The 23,590-nt window shown below is 48.5% G+C and overlaps 1 protein-coding gene across 1 annotated transcript; it reads left to right on the top strand.

Moving 5' to 3' along the window:
• The first annotated feature begins 6,208 nt into the window (after positions 1-6,208).
• On the top strand, positions 6,209-22,935 carry ARHGAP19 (Rho GTPase activating protein 19). Its single transcript, XM_050899055.1, has 12 exons — positions 6,209-6,237; positions 9,076-9,341; positions 13,753-13,833; positions 14,180-14,389; positions 14,991-15,217; positions 15,769-15,855; positions 16,829-16,894; positions 17,625-17,813; positions 18,542-18,640; positions 19,236-19,328; positions 19,816-19,884; positions 20,392-22,935. Exons 1-12 carry the CDS (start codon positions 6,209-6,211, stop codon positions 20,446-20,448), a joined length of 1,473 nt encoding a protein of 490 aa, XP_050755012.1. The 3' UTR covers positions 20,449-22,935.
• The last annotated feature ends 655 nt before the right edge of the window (positions 22,936-23,590 follow it).

The raw sequence follows: 23,590 nt of genomic DNA, 5'->3' as shown, positions 1-23,590 counted from the left end.
CAGGCGGGATGGGAAGAGAAGCAGTTTGTGATCGGTATCGGAGAGTTGCATAAAGTGACAGTATAGGTTATTGTCATATGAATTCTGGTATCTGTGTACAATATTCCAGTTTTTGACATCCTAGCCTGCCCAAATCCCCTTCAAAAGCACTAGGCTCCCATTCTGCTCAGTTTGGTGAGTTAATTGGGCTGCTTTGTGCATCTCCGTGTCTCTGGTACTGTATGCTGTGCTGCTCTGTGGCTGGCCCAGTCTGTTTACCTGTGTGCCTCGGCAGCCCTGACCAGATGTTACTAGCTTATTTAAATGCTGGCATGCATCCAGGTGTGCCTCACTGCAATTCCAGCTTGTGAGAGTTTACACATCTGGAACATGGGATGTGGCCTCTGACATACTCAGTGGTGTCTGCAGAGGATTGCTGATGAGAAGGGATTTGATGTGCTCTCATCCCTTGCAAACACCACCACAGTACAAAATACAGATGCAAGCATGCAGCTTGCCCATTGCACTTCCAGAGCGAAGGAGCGTTGTGGAATTACAAAAGTGTAACTAACAAAAACAAGAGCTGTGACTTCCCAAGTACCTTTTGTTCTCTGTATTTGCCAGGCTGTGACCACAAAATCTCACCCAACAGTACTGTTGGGAGCTGGTTGTGGGTCCTGACCCAGGTCTTGGTATCCCCTTGGTCCAGAAAAAACAACAGCAGTCAAGCAAACCTATGAGTGCTACAGCACACTATACTCAAATTGCGATGCTTTGCTTGAGTGCTAACAGTTGATGGTGGGATGGGATTCCAGAATGTGTTCTGGGTGCCAGTTGGTGCTGGCAATTTTGCATGATTATCATCCTGCGGGAGGGCTGGAGGAAAACATCCTTCCTTCCTTGCTGGGTTGCTCAGAGTTCCCAGACTAGTTGCTACAATAGCTTGTTAATTTTGCTGTGCTGTTTTTGTGTAATTGCTCGATTTTTCATGTCAGAAGTAAACCTGATTGTTGTGGGGCTTCTCTTTATAGATGGTAATTCTACTCAGACCTGGACACTGGCTTGGAGCTACTGGACTGAGAAGCATCTACGTGGTGTATCTTTGCTAGTCTCTGAACTGCATTTTTCCCTGCCTCTGAAGGATGCCCTAGGGCTCTTATCTTTAAGTGTAAGGGTGACAATCAGAGGTGCGTGCAGCAATTTCTGAGCGCTCGAGGCCAAGGAGGTAAAGGTAGGACTGGGCCATGCCTCTTATTGACTTCCAGTACACTCAAGATGAGGAAGTAAAGAAGTTAAAGAGATTTTTAAAATGAGGAGAGTAAGGGAATGCTATCATTGTTCGCAACTGGAAAGTACCCATTGGCACACTTTGGGGATATGGCAGGCACATGTGGACCTTGCAGTCCACTCAGCTAAGGACCAAACAGGCAAAAGTGGGAAGAAACTTCCTACCTAGGATATGAATAAAGTTGAAGAGCAGTCAGTTGGTGAGAGTCCATGGACAGATGTTCAGTAAAGAATTTTAGATTACACAAGAAAGGTGTTAGGGTCCATGGGAAAAGGAGGTGTCCTTGCAGTCTGTTAGACTCGTAGTGAAAGGTCGTGGTGTGTAATTCTGCAGTGCGTGGGGAGAAAAGGCCCCAAATTCCTGTCCTAGACATGGGACACAGCATTCAGGGCAGATACCACCTGGCCCCACAGGCTACCTCAGATCTATGGTACGTTATTCACAAAGCAAATGGCTTAAATTAGTAAAATAAAGCAAAAAAGATGCATTGTTTTGTCATGATTATAATTATGTGACTGGGGCAGGGAAAATACATCAATACAGTTTCTACACAGACTAGCCCCAGGCCCTGGTGACCTTCTCCCAAAGGAGGCAGCATGCCAGCCCCTTCTGTTCTGGGTGGTGGGAAGTGGCTGCAGGGCTTCCTCAGGCTGCGACCCTCCCACCCTGCTGCGGGGGTCCGGATGCGGACACACAGTGCCCTGCAGTGCTGCCAGGCTCCTGCGGCTACCCAGCGCTGCTGGCCTGTTGTCTCTGCCTTGCCAGCAGCTCCTGGCCAGTGCCTGGAGCTCAGCTCTTGCCTCCTCAGCCCGTGTCCCAGCCATCCCTGCCTGATAGCTTTCAAACCAGCTCCTTTGTGCTCAGTCCCATGTCGCCCCTTGTGCAGAAGCTGGATTTCTTCTGAATGTCTGCAGTGTGACCTGATTATTTTTCGTGTCCTTCCTCGCCCTCCTTTTTAATAGTGTCTACAGAAAAGCTGGCAGAGTTTTATCAGTCATACTGACTGATAGTGCTGCCTCTTCTCTTGGGATTCCTTCTCTTTTCTGTCCCTCCAGCATTCACTTCAGATTTAGCTATCAGCCCTCTAAAGACAGGGTATTGCCTTTGTTCTGTGTTTGTACACCATGGAGCACAGTGGAGTCCCCAGCTGTGACTGAGGTTCCCAATACCACAATGATAAAAGTGAATAGATCAGTAACAAGAAGAGGCAGCTGCTGCCATCTAAAAAGATTCAGTTTTGGTGCTGGTTTCAGTGAAATCAGGATTGGATCTAAGGGTCCTCTTCTATTGCTGCTCCCAGCAGGGGTTTATATTAAAATAAAGACACAAAACTTCAGACTACATTGAAAGTCATGGAAATCGGAGCAGCATTGCTATTTAATGCTGTTAGACTGTGTTATTCTGATGTTAAGGCAGACATATGAGCTTGCACATCTTCAATGTATAATTACTGTGTTTCTGGCGGTAGCTGTGTTTCTGCATTTTTTAGAGTCTTGGGTACGAGGCTGAGCCATCGCACAGCGTGGGATCATCCAGAGCTGTGGTGGTGGCGCTGGGAAGGAGACTTGGTGAGGAGCACCACAGTGAACATGCGGTTCCTCTCTAAGGCGCCTCTTAGTTCTTTTCCTCCTTCTAGCACTAGAAGGCATCTGGATACTCTGATGTTGTGGTGGTGGCTGATTGAAGTACTGCTTTGTTGACTTTAAAATATTCCAGTGGCTATTATTAAAGATATCACAAAAGAATTCACTGAGGTCAAACTTGAGAAATTTCATGCTGAAATGCAAATTTCTTGATGTTTCACATATATCAAGCTGTCTTGCTACTGCAGTTTTCTTTGACACTGGTTAATATGTTGCATTTTCAGTTTCTTCCAAAACACACTTCCCCCCCGCCCCCTTCCCACCCTTTTGTCTTCCCAGATAGGTCCGACTCCAGGTTCACATCACAGATGTGTAGCTGATGTTGCCGAGGTCTGCTTTGAGTCCTTTACTGAGACAGAATCTGAATTTGTAGATTATAGCAGTGATATATCCAATTTACCCAATGTCCAAAAGATGGCCAGGTGTTACATTAGTTCCAGGTTGTCCAGCACAGGCTGCCATCACATAATAGCAACTTTCCTTCCCAGCTCCTTGCTGTCTAAATTATATATTATTATCTGGTTCCCATAGCCAAAAGGCTGAATCACCCCATGTTAGCTGTTTAAATGTGAAGAAAGCAAAGCAAAAATTAAAAAGGCAGCATTAGCTAGTATGGCTTACTTGTATTAAGTCTAAAGACAGTAGGCAAGGATCGGCATCCACTGTGCTATGCACTGTGTACTCATCACAAAAGGAGTCTGCCCCTAAAGACCTTATGAGTATAACCCTAGGCAAAAATTGCTGCATATTTTTCTTGACATTTTTCAGAGGCAAATCAATCATCCTATGAAGAGTTACTGTGCTAAATCTGAGGCCTGAATGGGATCTTTGTTATGCTATCTTACAAGAATGTCAGTCTGAAGTACAGTCTTCAAAGCAACCTTAACTGTGAAGTCAATTCTAATGTTTCTGCAGTCCGTTCCCATTAGACTTTTTAAATCTTTTTTTTTTTTTTAAATCTAGGAAATAATTTGTCTTCTAGTCCTTTTGTACTTAAAATGATTCCACATAATTCCACTACGGTTCTTTCATCTCTCTGCAAAATCTGGGATGGCTCCTATCTGGCTCTGGAAAGACTGTCTTCAGACATCCTCATTAATTGATTCCTTACTCTGGCACAACATAGGAAACGATGCTACTTCTCTCTCCCTGGGGAAATACGAGCCTGTGCGCATCTGTCCCGTCTCCCTTTGTGCTTAGCCAGGCAAAGAACTGCTCATGTTTTGTGTTCTTTAGCACTGCCTGCTTATCGCCCTGCTCTCAGTATTTGGTAGCAGCTTGGCTCTTTCTCATAATCTAAAGATAGTGTTATTATAGAGGGAGATTTTCTTCCATTATCTGCCTTATTTTCAAAAGCTCTTTAATCTTTTTACTCCTGTATGGTAAAACTCATCTACTGTCATGTTTCTGAAGTGTTAGCTCCTTAGTGACGACATACCAAGTGCGCAAAATGGCACCGGAGGTGGATTTTGCCCACTGAATTAGGTACATCAGGCTCCTCTGAAATCTGCAGCTTCCAGTTTTTCCGCTTTCCCAGCTAGACAAACACAGCTAATGCCTTGCCCCAAAGGTACCTCTTCCTTTTCTTTCTTGGTTTACTTGTGTTCTCCTTATGCTCTATTTCATGTTGCTTGAACCTTTTTCTGCCTTCACATGGGTGGAGTTAGAACAATATAAAATCTGTAAAAGCCACTAAAACAGTTAGGTCTCACCTATCTGAATGCAGGCTTCCTGCCACATGAGCTAAATCTGCCTGCTTGCACAGCTCTTGCACCACAGATTCAATCACCAGGTTTTGCCAGTTAAAGTCTCATTTTTGTCCTAGTTTCCAAGACATTTCCCTGGCCTGGATCTAGTTACCTTAGGGATTAATTGATCCATCATGATTTTGACCTCCTGCACTATCCACTCCCCATGAAATGATGGGGCTGTCATGCCTGAAGCAAGAACGTTGTGTGTGACAGACAGCTTTCTTTGTGACTTGGCTGGGATCACAGGCTTCGCTTCTAAAAGATACTAGAATGGCAAGAATCTCAGCACAATATAGGACCCATTTTTTTTAATCTGCTGTCTTAATCACAACCCTATTAGTACAAGGTTTCATTATTCATTGGGATTTGATTTTATTCATGGGATTGGAGAGGAAGCTATTTATTCCTTTATTTTATCGTCTTTTGACGTGTCGTAAAGCAATCTGAGATCACAGCACATAGAAAATATAACTGTAATTGCAAGCAAAGCAAAAAAAAAAGGCAATAAACTCTCTGAATACATGTTGTCTCCCCTTTGCTGCTGTTATATAAACTGTGAGTGTAGGTAGAGTACATCCATCTTCCTTTTTTAACATGAAAACAGCAGATGGGGCACATGGCTTTTTCTGAAGGTTATAGTGTGTGCAGCAGTGAGGATTGGCAGGGTTATTGTGTGTAAAGCCAGTGGGGGCTTTATCTTTGCTCAGAAATAGGGGTTTGCTTCACATTTCCATTTTGATTGGCAATAATGATACAAAGGCAAATTTTCTGTGTGAGGAAGAGCTGCTAATAAAGTGACCTTTCAAAATTAAGTAGCTCATTGAAGTGCCATACCACAATAAGAGTATACAAGGCTGGTCCCAGCTGCGGCAGGCAGGGAAACTGGATGGGAATCCAGAGAAATGTGGAACGGGAAGCCTGAAGTGGATGAACAGCACATGGTGGCACAGTAATGCTAGCAAAGAGCAATGGCCAGGTGCTGTTTCCAGCTCTGGAGGGGCAGATCTATGTGCTTTGTCTTTGAAAGGATCTAAAAGTGTGAAAGGCAGGGGCAGAGAGTGTTTCTAGCAAGGTTTCTGGGCACCGGGTTGTGCAGTTAAGGGACTCGGCTATTGTCCTGCCAGTGCCGTAACATCGGTTGTGCTTGGATGCTGTTGGGAATGTGTTTGCATGGCTTTACTCATGGTAAACACAGGGTAGATTTGGGGCTATTTTGTGGATTCCTCTTGGATACAGGTGGAGAGCACTTAATACCATGCTGGTCCTAATTCAAAACCCCGGTTTCTATGTAGGAATTATTTGCCGTTAAACTCCAGCTACGCAGCCTTTGGCAAGAGACATGAATCAATTTGTCCAGCTTTTCTTTTCTGTTTTGTCTCTGTGTGAAGGCTGATGCCCAGTGTGTGCCAAGGGGGCCTTTCAGACCCAATAATGCGCCCTTGTGTCTCGTAGCATGCGTGGAATTTGCATAGGCTGTGCTGGGACAGGCAGGTTTCTTTTGTTGCTGGAAACAAGGAGCAAGTTCTTTTCCCTGTCTCTGCTTCCTAATGCCTCTCCAAAAGCTCTCAGCACTCATGTAAGAAATTTACTTTTTTCTATCTATTTTTGCATTAAATGTTGTTAAATTTTGTGCGACTTGTAACACTGGCTGTGCAGAGAAGTCATGTCAGTCAGTTCTAGTTGACAAAATTGTTTAATTTTCTTTCTCTGAATCTAGATATCTAATTGTCAGAGGGAGCAGATAATCTGTGATGCTTGATGTAACTGCTGCAAAGTATTTGCATATCTTCTCTGTGAGGAAACAAAACTGCTAGTGAGTGAATAACAGTGCATGGATCATTGCAGGCAGGGTCACTGGGCCTATACACTTGCTATTAACCCTTCTCAGGATCTGTATTGCCACAGAATGAGTTGTCATGGGTTTCAGGCAAAGGGCTTGCTCCACATTATGGACAGAGCTGGCACTTGCTTGTGCATTGTAGCCCTGTGCGATGAAATGCGAATATGATCAGATCGATTGGCAGTTGCTTTTTGGCAGCTGATACTGAGTTGTTGCATTTCGGTCTTGATTTATTGCAGATAACAAACTGCTGAAAAACAGGCTGGGAGGTGCTCAGAAAAATATGGCCCCCATTTGGAGTCAGCAGCATGCTTGCTAGGCCACTCTGAGCCATGCAGCTGGGAGCCTTTAAGAGCTTTCTAAAATTTTAGATGATCTGGCAGATTGCCTTGCAGTCTGCCTTGCAGACCTTCCTTCTCTCCATCCTCTTGAAGGAGTCTGACATCCATGGAGAGCAGTGGCAAGGGGAGAGGGTTTCGTACGGATTCTCACGATGCAAGTGTTGCTGAAAGCCTGGTTTCCTCTGATTTCAGCAAGTATCTTTCTCCTTGTGGAGCCTGAGTCCCAGCTTTTATTCTCTTATTTTAATCATGCATCCTGGAAATCACGCCAAGGTGGTCTTTCAGGTCAAAGGTGTACAGCAGTGGCTCAGATAACTGTTGGGTTCACAGATACTGCGTGGAGGTGGGCTGGAGTTCAGGTGACTTGCCAGTATGTGCTTTGATGTCCTCCCCTTCGTTAGGTACTGTCAATTTACATCAGAACAATAAGTTGCTGAGATCGCTGAACTAGTAGCTGAAGTGCTCAGATGCTTGAACCAATGGTTGTAAGGTCCAGTGGGTTGCAAATACTTTCAGTGGCAGGCATGCTGAGCAGTGAGCACAGATGCCCAGCGTGGTCTGAACACGGTGACGTGGCCTCCACCCCTCAGCAGAGAGGAGAGGAAGGTCAAGGTGCTCTGGTCTTCTGTGGGAAAGCCTGCTTTGGAGGGAAAGCCTTTGGTGGCCTCGGGGGTGATCGGCAGAGCATGTGCTTCCCCCCGGGTGCCACACCACAGCTAAGGGACTGACGTGATACCTGGTGCACCAGCACAGCATTTCTATTACCTGTGCACTTGGCAGCTGCTGTTGGAAAATGATGTTCAGTGAGAGCTCACAGCTCAGGAGGGATGTTGAAACAGTGGAAAGGAAAGTATTATATAAGAGCCCAAGAATGATTAAGGAATTGGGGAATGTCACACAGTGAAAGCACTCAGTGTGTGCAAGCTGGGTGGGCAGGCAGCCTCCACCCAGAGCCCTGGAAGAACTGGCACACCAACGTACAGGGCCAGGCCAGCACTTTATAGCCGAGTATGACATTGGGGCAGTAGCTTGTGACTGGAGAATAATGACACTAATCCTCACATTTAAGTAAAAGACAGACAGGAGAAGCAAGCTAGGCAACTCTAGCCTGTGGGCTTGACATCAGAAGCGTGGAAGTGTTTGAAACAGTGGTGGGAAGATGGTAATGGAAGACCTAGAGGTAGATGGAAATTGGGATAAGCTGTAAGTGTGAGCATTAAGAGCACTGATTAACTGAGACATCTCTTTGATAACTCATTATTTTGATTTTAGACATGGTAAACGTAGCTTACCTAACTCTAGTAGGGCTAAGTATCTGTTACAGATAACCCTTAGCAGAGCAGTGTCTCAGATGCATCCCTTTTCCCATGCCACATGAGAAGCTATGAAATGGAGAAAATAGGCGTCAGTAGAGAATAGGGAGATCGGATAAAGGACAGCCTGAAGAAGAGGCAAGAACTGGATGAGCCGAAAAGAGATGTTCTAGGAGAAAGGGTACTAGGGGTTCCTCAAGGACTGATCCGGCGTGGCTTGTGCTAATACTGATGAGTTCACGCTCGCTGCAGACTCGGAGTGCATAGCTGGGCAGTTATCGTAGCTGGCAGAGAGCAGTAACCAAAGAGTTGGCGGCTTATTACCTGGGAGCATTTGACCACATCCCTAGCAGAACTGTGGGTCAGTACTGCACATTTACGATCTTAAAAACAAAGTCCCAGGGCATGGGAACTATCTATTTGTTGATAGGAAGGTAGGGATGATGGAATGGCAATGAACTGATGAGTATAAGCTGGCCATGAAAAGATTTAGATTGGGATTTAGACTTTCAGGCCACTGGGAGTGAATTTCTGGGGAGGAAGGGAGACAGAACCAAACTTATTTATGACTGAGAGTGGTACGTTAATGTAAAATATTGGGTGTCATATCTGCCTGACCTAGTAGGATGTAGGTACAGTGAAAGTTTTAGTTGGGTGTTGCCATGTGTTGCATACGTTACCATCATGCTATGGAGTGCTAGTCTTGGGCTGCGTTGTACAAACAGGCCAGAAACGTTTTTGCTCAAAAGGGAAATGTAACTGCGCCGTGCTGAATGCTCACCAAAGACAGACAGTGCTGTTGGTGTAGACTGGTAGCTCCTGTGTGAGCAGATGTCTCCTTCAGGGCAGACCAGGTGGCTGTAAAAAACAAAGCAATGAGGAGTTACTGTATTTTTTTTTTTTCCTTCCCTTTTTTCCAGTGATGCCATCTGCAATTTTGTCATTTGCAATGACTCCTCCCTCCGCAGCCAGCCGATCATCTTCAATCCTGACTTCTTTGTGGAAAAGCTGCGCCATGAAAAACCAGAGGTGTTCACAGAGCTTGTTGTCAGCAACATTACCAGGCTCATTGACTTGCCTGGGGCAGAGCTGGCCCAGCTAATGGGAGAGGAGGACCCAAAGCTGCCTGGGGCGAACAGCACAGCCTCTGGATTTTTTCGTTCTCTGATGTCTCTGAAGCGCAAGGGTGAGTATGGCATGATGTCTGGTGCCCACCTTTAGGGTAATGCTGACTGTCATCATGTTACAAGTAGTTTACAAAACTTTCAGTGTAGGCCTGTTGTTTTGAGCTCGTGTTGAATGCTTAACACTATATGTTTGTAATCTCTGAGGATGCCACCTCTAGAAAGGAGCAATACAGAGGCCAGGAGGTTCATCCTGGAAATGCCCTGCCACTTCTAGAGTACCCTTCTTCTGGGGATTATTGCTGTGGTTTATGTCAGGTTGTCCTCAGTGGGTCAGCTGCTCGCTGTGCTCAGTGCAGCACACAACACAGATATAGCTCTGGTCCCTGGGTGTTTCTGGTCTGGCTCTGTGGATAGCACTGAGCTGGACAGGGGTGCCTGAACAAGCTGCAGGTTCTTCCAATACACACCAAGGTGTCCTTGTCTCTGCTAGTTTGTGTCCATGGTAGTCCATGCTCTGTTTTCCTTAGCTCATTAGCTTTCCTCATAAGTGACAGAATATCAGTAAAGGCTGAGAGCATCAGGTTCCATGAAGAACAATAATGCCCAGGTTTTCCAGGCCACTGACTTCACTCAGGGCCCACTGTCTCCTTCAGTTGCTGTCCCAGCTCTCTGGAAGGTCTTGTCTGTGAAGCTCAGAAATCTGTAAGCATCTCCCATCCAAATGCCAGTGCCGCTCTGATTCACATACCAATCCAGTGAGTCCGTGACAAAGCTCTGCAGACTGACTCTGCTCAAGCCCAGGTTCAATCCTGGGAGATGACATATTTCTCTTTCTCTCTGAGACAAGCATTCAGCTGGAGTTTTCTTCTGGTAAACTGACTATTCTTATCTTCTCTTTCAAGTTCAGCTGTCTTGGTTATGAAACATTAGCCCCAGGCCCCTTCTCAGAAGTCTGAGATTTGCTTTTGAGCACAGTTGTGTTCAGATCCTCTCTTCACTGGCTGGCGTTTACCACTCTGTTTTGTTGTAACTAAAAGGGTGTTTTAGGTGTGTGCGTGTGCCTTCTCCCACCTCTGCATACACTCAAGGGGAGCCTGGTTCTCCTGATAAGTTCAGTTAAACCTTCTCACTCATCTAGACAGAAACTGCCTCCATCTGGGCACCTCTCACATCCCTCGTCAGTTCTGGTTTCCTAGCTAGACTGGCTGTCTGCTGGCAGAGAAGCTGTGGGTAGCTGCCTTCAGATGTTGGCAGCTTGAGGCTGAACACTTCTAATTAGTCTTCCCCTTCCTTTGAGCAATTCTGCTATTGTGAGTACCTCTGAGAAGGGAGCTATCATTATGTCTGAGTATGGCTTTTTTTTGTCTTCAACCTTTATATAGTTTCTCTAAGTGTTTCTGATTCTACCAGACCTATTCCTCCGTTGTGTTTCATAAGGACAAGCTCTGCAGCTCCACTGCTTAGGCTGAATTTTCGCATGCTGGCTTCAGCCCTCCACTCCTGGCTCACCCAGTTTGAACCCTGGTAGATACACTCACCCTGGGCTGGACAGCACTGCAGGGGAAAACCAAGTACTGCAAATCAAGTCCTTTAAGCATCCTTAGAGGTGAGAAATATTCAATATTGCCATGACTTACCTTGCTGCTCCATAAAAACAGGTCTTCACGCTGCCTCCAGACTGCAGTTAGACTGTGCTCATACCTGTTATTACTCCTGCCTCTGTTCCAGGAGAGTAGCAGGACACCTTAAATTCAGACACTTGCCACTTGACAAACAGAAGCGAGTGAAGAACCAAGTTGAAAGTGTTTTCTTAGCGTGTATGGAAACTTCCGTGTTCTTGCCAAAATCTTCTAGCAGGAGCTTGTGAGCCTTCTCTAGCTCGTTTTTTTTAAATTATCTTTACTCTGCTGGAGCACTGCTCTTATCAGACCTGATGTCTCTTCCGCTAGCTCTCTTCCCCAAGAGCTCTGCCTTCCCCCATTCAGAGGTCTCCATGGCCCTGTGTCTCACTACAGCTACAGCTAGCAGATGTTTCCAAGTCTGCTGGCTGCGCTCCCAGGCTGCAATGGCAGTATCTCCCTGCATTGACAGGCACTGTCTGTGAACTCCTTGGCCAAACTCTGAGAAAAAGAAGTTTGTGCCTAGAGAGAAAATCAGTTTCATGTACTGTGTGTTTCATCTTGGAACCATCATTTGTTTTTCTTCGTGTTATAGACCAGCTAGAACAAACAGGTTTTATTTCTTCAAAGCCAGAGGCCAAGGACCATAGAGCTCAGAGCTGATCAAACTGCAAATACTTACAACTTCTTTGAGCATCAGGAAACTCAATCTCATGCTGCTCCTTAGTTTCAGAAGCAATCGTACAATAACATCTAAGCCTTCATAACTCAGCATCCATTCTCCAGACACGTCTTTCAAGTTTCTTTGAGAATCAAATTCTCATTCAGATATCAACTTCTGACTTCAAAAGTGAATCGAATTTGTCAGACCCTACATGTCTCAAGAAGCTGTATTTTCCTCTTCTCTTCCTGGCCACTATTGATTCTATCTGTTGAATGTCTAATGAGTTTAATTTTCTTCGAGGACAAGAATCTTTTGCCAACTGTTCTCTCCCTTTGCACTCAAGCCTTTCAGATCTTAACGTGTGGATCAAGAGGTCACATTGCCCTCCTTTCTACCGCAAGACTGAAGCATGTGCTTTATCAGAGGGAGGTCAGAAAGTTCTTGATTTAACAGGAGACTGGAGTTCCTGGTGGCTTACCATGTATTTCAGAAGTCCTGGAAGAAAGTGGAACATTCTTCAGGCGGAATAAATTTAGTTGCACAGGAAGGCTGCTAGAGAAGTTCATAGGGTTAACTAGGTCTTTCCCACATGCTGTGAGCATCAACACCACAGAACAGTAAGATCTGTAGTACAACAGACCAAAAGCTAGTAAAATCAAAATGTGCTATGAGGGGGGAAAAAAAAAGCAAGAGAAATCTTGTGGGGGAGATACCTTTTATCAGACCAGCCAATGCACTGCTTGGATTGCTGAGCTATCAGCTGTAACAATAAGGAGGGAAGTCTTCAGCCACAGAAAGCTGGGGTGCAAATGCCCAGCTTGCCCTCAGAAGTGGCCCATGCTCCTGGCAGTCTGGTCATGGAGAAGGGAGGAATATTCTTTTCTTAAATCTGTTGGCTCTTTGAAGCCTAAGTGCAAGGGCAGGACAAACCAGCTCTGTACGTGGTTCCAGTTCTCGGTCTCAGTCAGCATGTTGTGGTATGGTATATCCAGCATCTTGTCTCTAGCTGCAGTCAAAACCTACATGCATCTGAGGGAAGAAGCGGTGCTCAGGGCTCTGGTTGCTGCCAGTGAAGCCCCTGGGAGTTGCGTCAGCTTTCTGACAGACAGAGCATGCTGGCTGTGTGTATCTGATGGAAAAAGCCATTCACCAGCAAGACTGCATTTATTAAAAAATACTGTCCTGCTGGATAACCACTGTCTTACCTGGGAAGTCTCTCTCTGGACAAGAACAGTTTTCTGCATTGGTTCAACAAATGCCTTTCAGTTAAATGGGCTTCTCATCTAATGTTTTCTCCCATGCAAGGATCTCCTTCCTTTCAGCTCAGTTGCTTCTGTCTTCTTTTGGGGCAGTAGCCTGTGTTATTTACTGGAGTTCTGGAGCTGGCAGCTCGTGCCTGATGTGTAACAGCCCTGTAAGATGAAAGCAAACTCCAGCAGTGAGAGGAGCTGTCAGTGCTCCGTATGGAGAAGGGCCCAGCTCATTGCTTCGCTACTATCCTTTTTTTATAGTTCTTCCTCGTTCAGCCTTTGTACTTTACTGTACTCAGGCCAGGGCAGCTAACATGGAAGAGTGATTCACTGGGATCAGGGAATTCCAGGGATTACCCATCCCTGAAAAGGAGGCCAGTGTGAACCAGTCAGATCATGTCTGTTCTCCCCAGTAGTGCTTGTTCCCCACTCCCATACTCTCATAGCTGCACCTCTTCTTTCTGCTCCACTGCATGTCAAGCCACAGTGAGGATTAATCTGGACTTTCCTTCCCAGGTGTGGAGTGTGCCAATGTGGCGGGCACCTGGGCAGTCCAGGCTGTCACATCTGCCCTTCCCACTTTGCTGTTTCCATAAGGTCCAGGCTTGCAGATGATATGCTCTTTAAAACTGAAGTATCTGTTCTGGTGGTGTTTTCTTTTCAAGAGCTAGAGAATGTTTGCTTTAGCTGATAAAAACTAATCAAGCTGAGATAAGAAGCAGGATGATGAAGCCCTTGTAAGTACAGCATGGTGAGATGAAGTGACTTCTTTGGGAGTGCTTGTGATATCTCACATCTGTGGGGGTCCTTGTGACCTTCACCCTTAGTGTTTTGGGGCACTGGTCTTTGCATGCTGAGATCCTGTTCTTTGGGGACCACTCATCTCTGTGGCTGTTGCGTTCTGAGCTGCCTGAAGACGTTATCTTCTGTTCTGCAGAGAAAGGGGTGGTGTTTGGCTCACCGCTGACGGAAGAAGGCATTGCACAGGTTTCCCAGCTAATCGAGTATCTGCACAAAAGTAAGTCACTTTGTCTTGCTGTCTTCCTGTCCCAAGGGGCATCTGTCTGGCCCACCTCAGGTCTCTGGTGTAGACAAGAGTGAAAAGCTCTGAGCTCTCCAGCAGTAGCAGTTTGGGGCTGCACTAGGCGACTGTTCCCCAGAATTGCCTAGCAGATGTATTAATCTTTTTCCCTCTGTGTATGGACTTTTTCTACTGATGGGAGCCAGCTTGAAGTCATGTCTCTGAATGCAGTTCACTGAGGCTTGCTGTCAAGCTCTGGAAAGGGGAGGGAACTGCTTTACTAAGAAGATGGGAATCAGCTTCTGATTAATCAATGGCCTTTTTTCTCCGCTCTGCCAAGCAGATCTAAGAGCAGAAGGCTTGTTTCGGGTGCCAGGCAACAGCATCAGGCAACAGATCCTAAAGGATGCTCTGAACAGTGGTACAGATATTGACCTGGACTCTGGGGAGTTTCATTCCAACGATGTGGCCACCCTGCTTAAGATGTTCCTGGGTGAATTACCAGAGCCGCTGCTGACACATAAGCACTTCCATGCCCACCTCAAAATTGCGGGTGAGTGAGCAGCAAGAGGCAGTGATGAGCAGAGGGAACGGAACTGGCCTCCTAGAAAGCTGGTAATGCTACAGAGCTGCACACTGGGCTGCGGAAGTGTGATCCTTAAAGGCAGAGTAAGAAGGAATCTTCCTGCCATCTCAGCCTAATGGTGGAAAGACTGGAGCTGAAAATCGTAAGGAATCAGACCAAGTCTGTCTAGCCCAGTCTTCTCTCTCCAGCAATAAAGAGATACCTAGAGGAGTAGAGCCCACATTGGTAACCTGGGTCTCCATCTGTTTTAAGTCTGGGGGTCTCCTGAGTGAGGTGTGGTTTCTGTGTACTTAATAACTGTTATTGAACTACCTTATGTGAACTTCCTCCGTCTTGCCTTCAACCCATCACAACTCTTAGCAACTGTGTTGTCCTGGGGGATGAGTACCACAGATTAACACATCAGGTGGGGAGCTTGGGAGCTGGGGGGAGAGACACGGAGGGCCAAGAACTGTGCAGGAGTTTGGAGGAGATCTGCATATGAAGAGGGAAGGGTAAGTGGTTGCAATAGGCCTCCAGTTAGGGAAGGTAATGTATGTCCTTCACATTCTGCCTTGTGATTTGGCAGACTTGACGCTGTTTGATGAGAAGGGGAATAAGACCAGCACTCCAGACAAAGAGCGCCAAATTGAAGCCCTCCAGCTGCTGTTTTTGATCCTTCCCGCACCCAACCGTAGTCTGCTCAAACTGCTGCTGGACTTGCTCTACCAGACCGCCAAGAAGCAGGACAAGAACAAGATGTCTGCCCACAATCTTGCCCTCATGTTTGCACCCCACATCCTATGGCCCAGAAATGTGAGCAATGCCTCAGTATCTGCGGGTGGGATATTGCAAGGTAGAAAGCAGAGGCTTGGCAGGCCTACAAGGGAAGAACCAAGATGGAAAGATTAAGTATTGATACAGTGATATGAGGGTTGGAAGCTGGGATGGTGAGGTGGAGCTTCCTGGCAGGACTCAGTCCTAGTGTTCAGTCCAGACCTGCTGTAGGTCTCATTTGCAACTGATGCTTCATTTTTTTCAGTAAAATTGAAAGCATGGCACAGTCCTGCTTCTTTGAAGAATGACAACTCCAGACAAACCTTGCAGATCTCTCCGCAAGGTTTCTTGCGCTGCTGGTGAACTGTTTGGCCCCAGAGTTGTCTAGTTCTCCTCCTCCCAGAGCAGCTTTGGCTCTGTGAGCTCTGCTTGTTGGTTTGCTGTGAGCCATGCCTGCCTGCCTTATCTCCTCAGAGCAGGGCTCCTGCTGAGGCACTGTGTGTGTCTATGTCCCAGAGACAGCAATGGCAGCAGAGACCCTTCCTCCTCACCTTCTAAATGCTGCGCCTTTGGCTGTGTCCCCTTGCCAGGTGACAGCAAATGACCTTCAGGAGAATATCACGAAGCTGAACAATGGAGTGACTTTCATGATCAAACACTCTCAGAAACTCTTCAAGGTAAGTGCGCTTTGGGGTCTTGCTCTCCCCGGCCCTTCAGCAGGAGACTGAATGCCCCTTGTCCAGACAGATGCCAGGTGTCAAGTGTATATTCTGGGTGCTCTCTTCTGCAGTAGGAGAAGGAGGATTTCTACAAGAAACTTTCTTTAGTGACGAGGGAGGAGGTCTTTGCTGGGCAGGCAGCCCAGGAGGAGGAAGACAGCCCCAGAGGTGGCTTTGTGCCTGGGCAGGTCAGAAGCACGGTGCAGTGTAATACCACCCTCTGCTGGACACCCAGCACCTGCTGCCCGGCTGGGAAACCTGGTTCCTGGGGGCAGGTAGCGACCGGGCTCCCCTCGGGTTCTGGCAGGATAAGGAAACTGAAGGGCCTTGTCCTGGATGAGTGCTGCCAAGAGCTGAATACCTAATACGGCAGGTCATTTTGTTGTGAACTTCTCTGCAAGTGGTAGTCAACCCACTGCTGTTACAGGCACAGCCTGCAGTCTTGGGCCTCTGTCTAGCTCAGAGCAGGGTGCTGTGGTAGGACAGTCAGGAGTGTGGGGCTTTCTGCAGGTTCCTCCAAGGAAGTGTTTCTGCAACAGGCAATCTCTTGACTTCTCAGGACCTTCCTGGTCATTGTAAGCATCTCCTCTCTGCAAAGAATCCTCCTGTAGAAAGTTCCCCTTCTGCCCTCTCTGTCAGGCCCCTGTTTGACCAGCTTAGAGATGGGGGAATTGCTTGGAAAAAGTTCCTGTGGAACCCTGCTCTTACTCTGTGTTCCACTTGTTCTGGTTGCCTGCATCAAAACGAAACTGTGAACAGGGACTGCACTGGGGACATAAAATCCCTTGGCTTTGTCTGCCCTAAACGGCTGAGTCTTGATGGAAGTGGCTTGTGTGGTATGGTTGAAGAGCAGCTCTTGCTAGGGCCACTCTTGCCCCGGGGCCAAACACACTAAACATACATTTGGCCTTTTCTCTGCTCATTGTCACAGGCCCCAGCGTACATCCGGGAGTGTGCCAGGCTGCACTATCTGGGATCCAGAGCCCACACATCAAAGGTAAGGCCTGCAAATGCAGCGCCTGCCCTCCATGAGAGGGCAGAGGCTGTGGTACTATGAAGGGATCCTTGTGAGTGAAAGAAGCTGAAAACAAACCAAGTCATTAAAGAGGATCTGTCAGAGAGCAGGAGTGAGGGAACCATATGGTGTGGTAGTGCAGGCGGCTGCATTAGGGAAATTGGGCAGAGTTGAAGCATCTGTTAATCAAAAGCACAGGGAAAGCTACCAGCCCCTGTTTAGCAGCAAACCTGCTCCCTGTGCCCAGTATACGCAGCACCTGCTCCTTCATGGGATTGTGCCTTCCAAACAGACAGACGCGCCTGCTGCCGTGGCCAGGCTGCTTGGAAGAGGGGCTGGGATAAAGGCTACTTGCTGCCACTGGGACAAGATATGTCAGTGCCTTGCCAGCAAATGCTTCCCTGCCCCATATAGCTGCAGAAGAGGGAAGATGCATTGCAAGGAGCTGCACTGACCCTTCTCAAGCCTGGAAGGGCTTCTGCAGCTAGCATCCGGGAGGGGAGGGAAGAAGCAATGGGGTCACCTTTGTATTGCTGTCACCTCTTCCTGGCACAGGGCCTGCTGGTGCAGTGCTGCTGCAGAGGGGTAGGGAAAACAGCCCTGTGCATTCACTGGGGTTGAGGCAGCTCATGAGACTCTTCCCAGCCTGGCTCAGATGGGTGGCTCGTTTGGATTAAAGCATGGCAAGCAACTGCTGTCTCCACTTTCCCAGGACGACCTGGATTTGCTGACGTCTCCTGGCTCCAAGGAGCTGCAGCCCCTCAAATCTCAGAAGCGAAGCCGGCTGGACACTTGCCATCAGGAGGAGACCCAGCAGCGCACGGAGGAGGCACTGAAGGAGCTCTTCCGCCACGTCCACAATATGCCTGACTCTGCAAAGAAGAAGAAGCTTATCCGGCAGGTAGTGTGGGGAGGCAAGATGTCTTTGGGGTGTGCTTGTCAGCACAATCCTGGGCACAGGGCTAAAGGCAGGGCCTTGAGAGCCGCTCCTGATCCTGGGCAGGCTGGAGAGAGTGGCTTTGGGCTGTGTAAGGGGCAGAGCTGTAAGAAGGCAAGGGAGGAGGAGGCCGCCTATCCTGGATGTGGCTGACCATGGAGCATGCTGCACCAAGCTGTGCTTTGAGCTCTCTGTTTTCCAAGCCAAGGACTTGCCAGCCAGCAGTTCCCCAGTCCTGATCATGGCCTTGCTGAGCTTCCTCCCTCAGAAAGGGAAAAGTCTTGTCCGCTCTTGCCTGCGGGGAGTGGACAAACTGGTCTCCTCTCGGTCCCATGAGCATTCCCAGCCAACCTGCTGCTCCAGAGAGACTGGTCGACATAGTCAGCACCAGTCCTGGCTGCCAGCCTCCAGCTGCTGCCCAGCCCCCTTTCTGCTCCAACACCTGCTGCTTTTGGCTAATCTGGTAGCCAGCACAAAGCAGCCTCACAGCCAAGCTCCCTGTAATCCTGGGTGGGAGATGTGGCCTTCCTGTGCTTTCTTCTCCCTGTAGCTCTGAGCTGCTTCTGTGTTTTGGGGTGTGGAAGACACGAACTGAGTTCTAGGCAGAGGGCAGCAGGTAGAGCAGCACACAGTAGCAAAGGACTGGTGTCACAGTAACTGTGCTAACATACTGCTCTCATGTTTCCTCCTAGTTTAATAAGCATCCTACAGCTCTCACTCCTGGCTCTGATGTACCCACATCCCCAGCGCCGCGACGCACCCGCTCGCGCTCCTTCAGCGGTCTCATTAAGGTAAAGGCAGCCTCTGACCCATGCTCTCTGCTGTGAGTTTCTGATGTTGCTCTCTGCTTCTGCCTTGCCCTGGCTTGAATGAGGCCCTCAAAGGGTAGGGACTGTTCAAAGTATTGGCTGCCAAAGAGCACAGATCCACTGGGGACAGAAAAGGCAGCACAGTGACAATAAGCCTTGTTAGTATAAAGTGTAATTATCTATGAAACGCATGGCTGTAGGATCTATGCATCTTTCTGAAGGATTGGTTGCTTCCCAAGATGAGATGAGGACTGACAGGGCGCTGGTCATGTAGTTTAGCCTGTTAGCACAGGTGTTAGCACACTGTAGGCTGCCCCACAGCAGCATGTACCTGCTTCTGACAGGCTGGGCTCCTGGCCAGGCCTCAGGTCAGCTCCCAAACCCTTTACAATCAGGCAGACTTAGCCTAGTGGCATGGTATTTCAGGTGGTTCTGCTTTGCAATCTTTGTCCCAGCTTGGCTTCCGTTTTTTCTTTCCCAGCATCCAACTGCTTACCAGCAATGCATCCTGCTCCTTCCCTTTCTTTTTCACTTTGCACTCTAAGCACTAGCCAACAGCCCTATCTTCTTACGGCAGCGGAAGGTTTTGGGAACCCCGGTTATCCTGCAGAGGAAGAGCAGGGATGCCACACCGGAGCCTGAGCGAGTCAGCAAAGAGAATGTCCACCTGGTAAGAGCTGCTCCCAGCTCCGCTGGAGCTGCTGGTGGGGACCGTGTGAGGGGAGTTTGCAACTGCGGCACTCATTTCAGCAATCCTTGGGGGGCTGCTTGCTGTTCTCTGCCCAAGAGAAGGTTTCCACGTTTCTTCTGTATGATCAAATAAGGTCTTAGGAAGCTGCTGAGAGGAGAGCAGAGCAGATGGCAAGGGCAGCATTGCGACAGGGGTGGCAGCACCGGGCCTCCGCTCCAGTGTTGACCCTCTGGCTGTGTTCCTGCCCTGGGGCATTGGCTTGTGCCCCCTTCCCTCTCTCCCATCCTCCTCCACAAGTTGTACAGAGCCTGCTGCTTGTGGGTAGTAGGGCTGTCCCATGGCCTAGACAAACCAAGAGTGGATTTGGGTGGTAGCTTTTCTCTGGTTGTACAGGCTGCTCCCAGGGAAGGCCGTGGATGCCACTTCGTTCCCCAGCTTTCTACTCCTATTCCCCTCTCTTGTCCAGTTACAGAAATGTGGATCTCCAGCTCACATGTCTCAAGCAAAGCTGAAATCTTCGGAGGGCCGGAAAGAGGTGACACACACACGCTCTCATTCTCCTTCCTGCGGGGAACCTGGCCTGCTGGGCTCTGAGACCCATGTCTGCACAGAAGGCTCTGTCTCGGGCTCTGTGACAGCTGCGGTCCCCTGGCTTGTAGCAGCCTGCTCCATGCCAATCTGCAGGCAGTTGGCATGCTGGAAGCCTGGCCTTGAAGGGTTTCACCCGACCAGGTGTGTACAGCCCTTCTACCTGTGAGCTGGCAGGCTGGCTGTCACAGGAAACAGAGGGAAGCTGGCAGCACAGGGTAGTGCTAACAGCCGGTCAGGGTGGCAGTGGGACGAGAGGCTGGTACAGCCCAAGACCGACCGCTGTGTTTGTCCCTGTGTGCTCACTGCCTCTTGTCTAGTGCTCTGCTTGGGTAGAAGGTGTGGGAGGCAGATTCCAGTGGGGGGTCCTTGCAGGGGGAGGACAGCATGTCAATCTTTTCTTGCATGGCATTCTGTGTCTCAAGCATTCAATTGCTCTAATTCCCTGCTCCAGGAATCCTGTAGACGCATGCGAGCCCACCTGCTTTCCAAGGATTCATCGTCCCTTTGAATTGCCTCGCACCAACGCATGGGTGAGGAATGCCCAGCCTGGCAAGCTGTGAATAATGTGCTGCACTGAGAGGGGAGTGCTGCAGGCTCACGGCAACCCTCACCAACATGGCAGCGCTCTTGAAACTGGACCTTTGCAAAGACTGCAGGGACTTGTTTCTTTCTGTATATAAATTATATTTCGTTCTACTATGGGGCAAACCACTATCTAACCAAAACTTGTGCAGCATGTCTGACCTGCTGGCTCTGGGAAGAGCTGGAGTGCTTGCTTACAAGGAGAGCCCTGTGCATTGCAGGGCCCTGTCTGCACTCCCAGCTTTCTCTGCAATGTTGCTAGGCTGTATTTTTTTTTTGCTTTTCTGCCCTGAGTTTAACACATTGACTTGTTTTTGCTCCCTCCCCTCTGTTAGCAGTGAGAACGATCCCTCTGTTTCAGCTTGAACTGGAGGCAGCCCTTGCTCACTGCCTTCATGTTTCCGTGGCACAGCTCTGCCTGGTGAGCAAGGAGTGTCTCTGCTTTGTGTTCGCCCAGGGAGGCTAAGCTGAGCAGGGCAGGAGGCTGGCAAAGGCTGTCTGGGACAGGACAGCCCAGCCTTTGGAAGCTGGGTTGTCTGGACTAGGCAGGGTCTTGTGGCTGTGTGTGCACCATAGGAACAGCATGAGCAGCATGAGAGGTGAGAGAGGCCTCCGGCCATTTGTGATCTGCTGCAAACGGTGCCAAAGGCTTTGGCTCAAGATATCTGGATGGCTGGTCAGGCAACTGGCTGATTAGTCATTAAACCGGGGAAAAGGGTTGGAGCCGGGTTTAGCTCTTTGGCCTGAGCTGCAGAAATGAGATGAACCATCTAGATAGGGGATAAACCCCCATCACAGCTGGCCAGTGTCAGCTGCCTTGTTAAGCTAAAGTGCTCCAATAAGCCAATCTTGCCAAGTACCTGTCTGCAAGCACTCTAGGGTAGGAAACACACAGGGTCACTACTGTGAAATAAAGATTTAATCAGCTGGGGAACCATCTAAACACTTCTCAGCCCTTCTTGGTGAAGCAAATAATCTCTGGAATCCAATTATAATTGTCTTCTAATCTTTAAGAACCAGCAGCTGGCAGGAGTTAGAGCTCTGTCCTTGACAGCTTTCTGAGACAACTGGTGGCAGGAGGTGTGAATATCAGGATGTGAGCAGGGAGTTCAGTCTGACTGGCTAGAGCTGTCAAAACAGGGCATTGGAGCCCTGTGCAGCTTAGCTGGAATTTGTCACTTTTTTTACTGTGATTTTTTTTTTTGAGATACAAAGCTATGTGCCTCATGCTGCTCTGTCCAAAGGGATGTTCATGGTACTTTATTGGGGGTGCCTGTCCCCAGTCTGACCCCAAATTGGAAGAGCTGCCTTGAAAATGTAGGGGGTAATAGGACTGTAGATGTGTGAGTTGGGAGTTGCTGGTGTTAGGAGCCTCTGTCGCAGCAAAGAGCGAGCTCTGGTTCTTCAGGGACCAGGCAGGCGAGGATGCTGTGAGGAAGGGCAGAGGCTGTTTGCTGTGGTAGTAGTATGTGCTTTTTGGATGTGTCTGTAATCATTTCCTCCAGAGGCTGAAGCTGTCTATGTGCTCTTCTCCGAAGGGCACTGTGTGTTTTGCTGACTGCACTTCTACCCTGCCCCTGCAGTCTGCTGTTAGTGGAGACCTGGGGATCTCGGCTTTGCCTCTGAACAGAGATGAGGCAGAGCCAAAGGTCGAGCGGCAGCGCAGGGAGAGCTGGGTCTGGTCCTGCTACTTCTGCTCTTACTTGTATTGGGGGTGGTTGCTGGGTGAAGCATTTGTTCATCCTATCCCTCCTCTCCCCATTGCCCCTAGCTTACTAGGGCATATATCTCTGTATGGGTGTCTGCTTGGCAAGGCAATCCTGTTCCTAAAACTAAATACACTGCTCCTGTATAGATGAGAGAAACAACTCTTCTCTCCACTGCCCTCCCCTTACTGATCGCTGTAGCTCAGGGACTCTGTCTGACTTCTGGCACAGCTGAGATTTGCTTAGCTCTAAGAAAAATTATCTATGGGGCATCAGCCTGTCATTCTGCATGTCTCAGATGCCTTCCCTGCCAAAGGGGCAGGTGCAGTCTCCAGACAGGGCAGTCCCAGGAGGGGTTCGGTGCCCTGGGCTTTAGCCCATGGTGCTGTGCTCCCGATGCTGAGGATGGTGGTGGCTAACGGATTCAGCCTCTAGGACCCTTGGCTGTTGCAGTCCCAATGTGTTCACACTGTCTCACAGGCGCAGGGGAGTTTGTCATGCTTGGATGTGTCTCATTTGTCTGCCCTGTGCAATGACTCACAAGGATGCTTCCTCCCAGAGCAGCCGCTAACTGTTCCCAGAGTCTATCGTTTCCAAAGTATTTTTAATCTTTGTCCTTATTTATATATGCTATGTATGTACTGTTTCAGACTGTTGCCTTTCTGTGTGTTCATGTGAAAACCCCATATTAAATGCTTTTATTTTTAGTGGTTTTGCTCAGTGGCTTAAGCAGTTTCATTGGGACAGCGAGGACTTGGTGGTGCATCCACCTTCAAAAGGAAGGAAACGTCTGCTCAGAACCCCAGAGCTCCTACCCTTAAGTGCGGGGGTGCTTGGTGAGGCGTTGCCTGCCTGCAGGGACGGCACTGGCCTCCCATGGCACCAGGGCTTGTTCCCTCTCTGGGATCCTAGTGTGATGCAGGGTGCCCAGATGGGCTGTCTTTCCCTCGGCGGTATGAAGTTGGACCTCTTCTTTTCCTGTCTTCCCCCTGCTGTCATCCAGGGTGATGGGAAATCAGGTTTACAAAGAACACTTTATATAAATAATGGATCAAATGAATACATTTTTCTCTGTAGAACCATTCTTCTCTTGCTGCTCTTGGCCGCTGAGGGAGGATGGTTTCTGCTTGCATTTTCTTTTCCTCCTTCTTAATAATGGCATCTCAGATTTTATGCAGATTATTTCTCTGTGAAGTTCTTCCACATTTGAAATGCCCTGGGCTTGCCTGCCGTGGCTCAGACACTCATTAATATCCTCGCCATGCAATTGAAAAACAAGCAGGAGAAGCAAGCGGCGCAGTACGTTTGAAACCAGCGCTGCCTTCCTGCAGGGTGAGCTTCAAGCAGGCCCCGTTCTCCTCC

This window comes from Gymnogyps californianus, chromosome 6, assembly GCF_018139145.2.
Source record: "Gymnogyps californianus isolate 813 chromosome 6, ASM1813914v2, whole genome shotgun sequence".
In the NCBI taxonomy this organism is placed as follows: Eukaryota; Metazoa; Chordata; class Aves; order Accipitriformes; family Cathartidae; genus Gymnogyps; species Gymnogyps californianus.
Note: the sequence above shows the minus strand (reverse complement) of the source record. Positions and strands in the feature narration are given on the sequence as shown.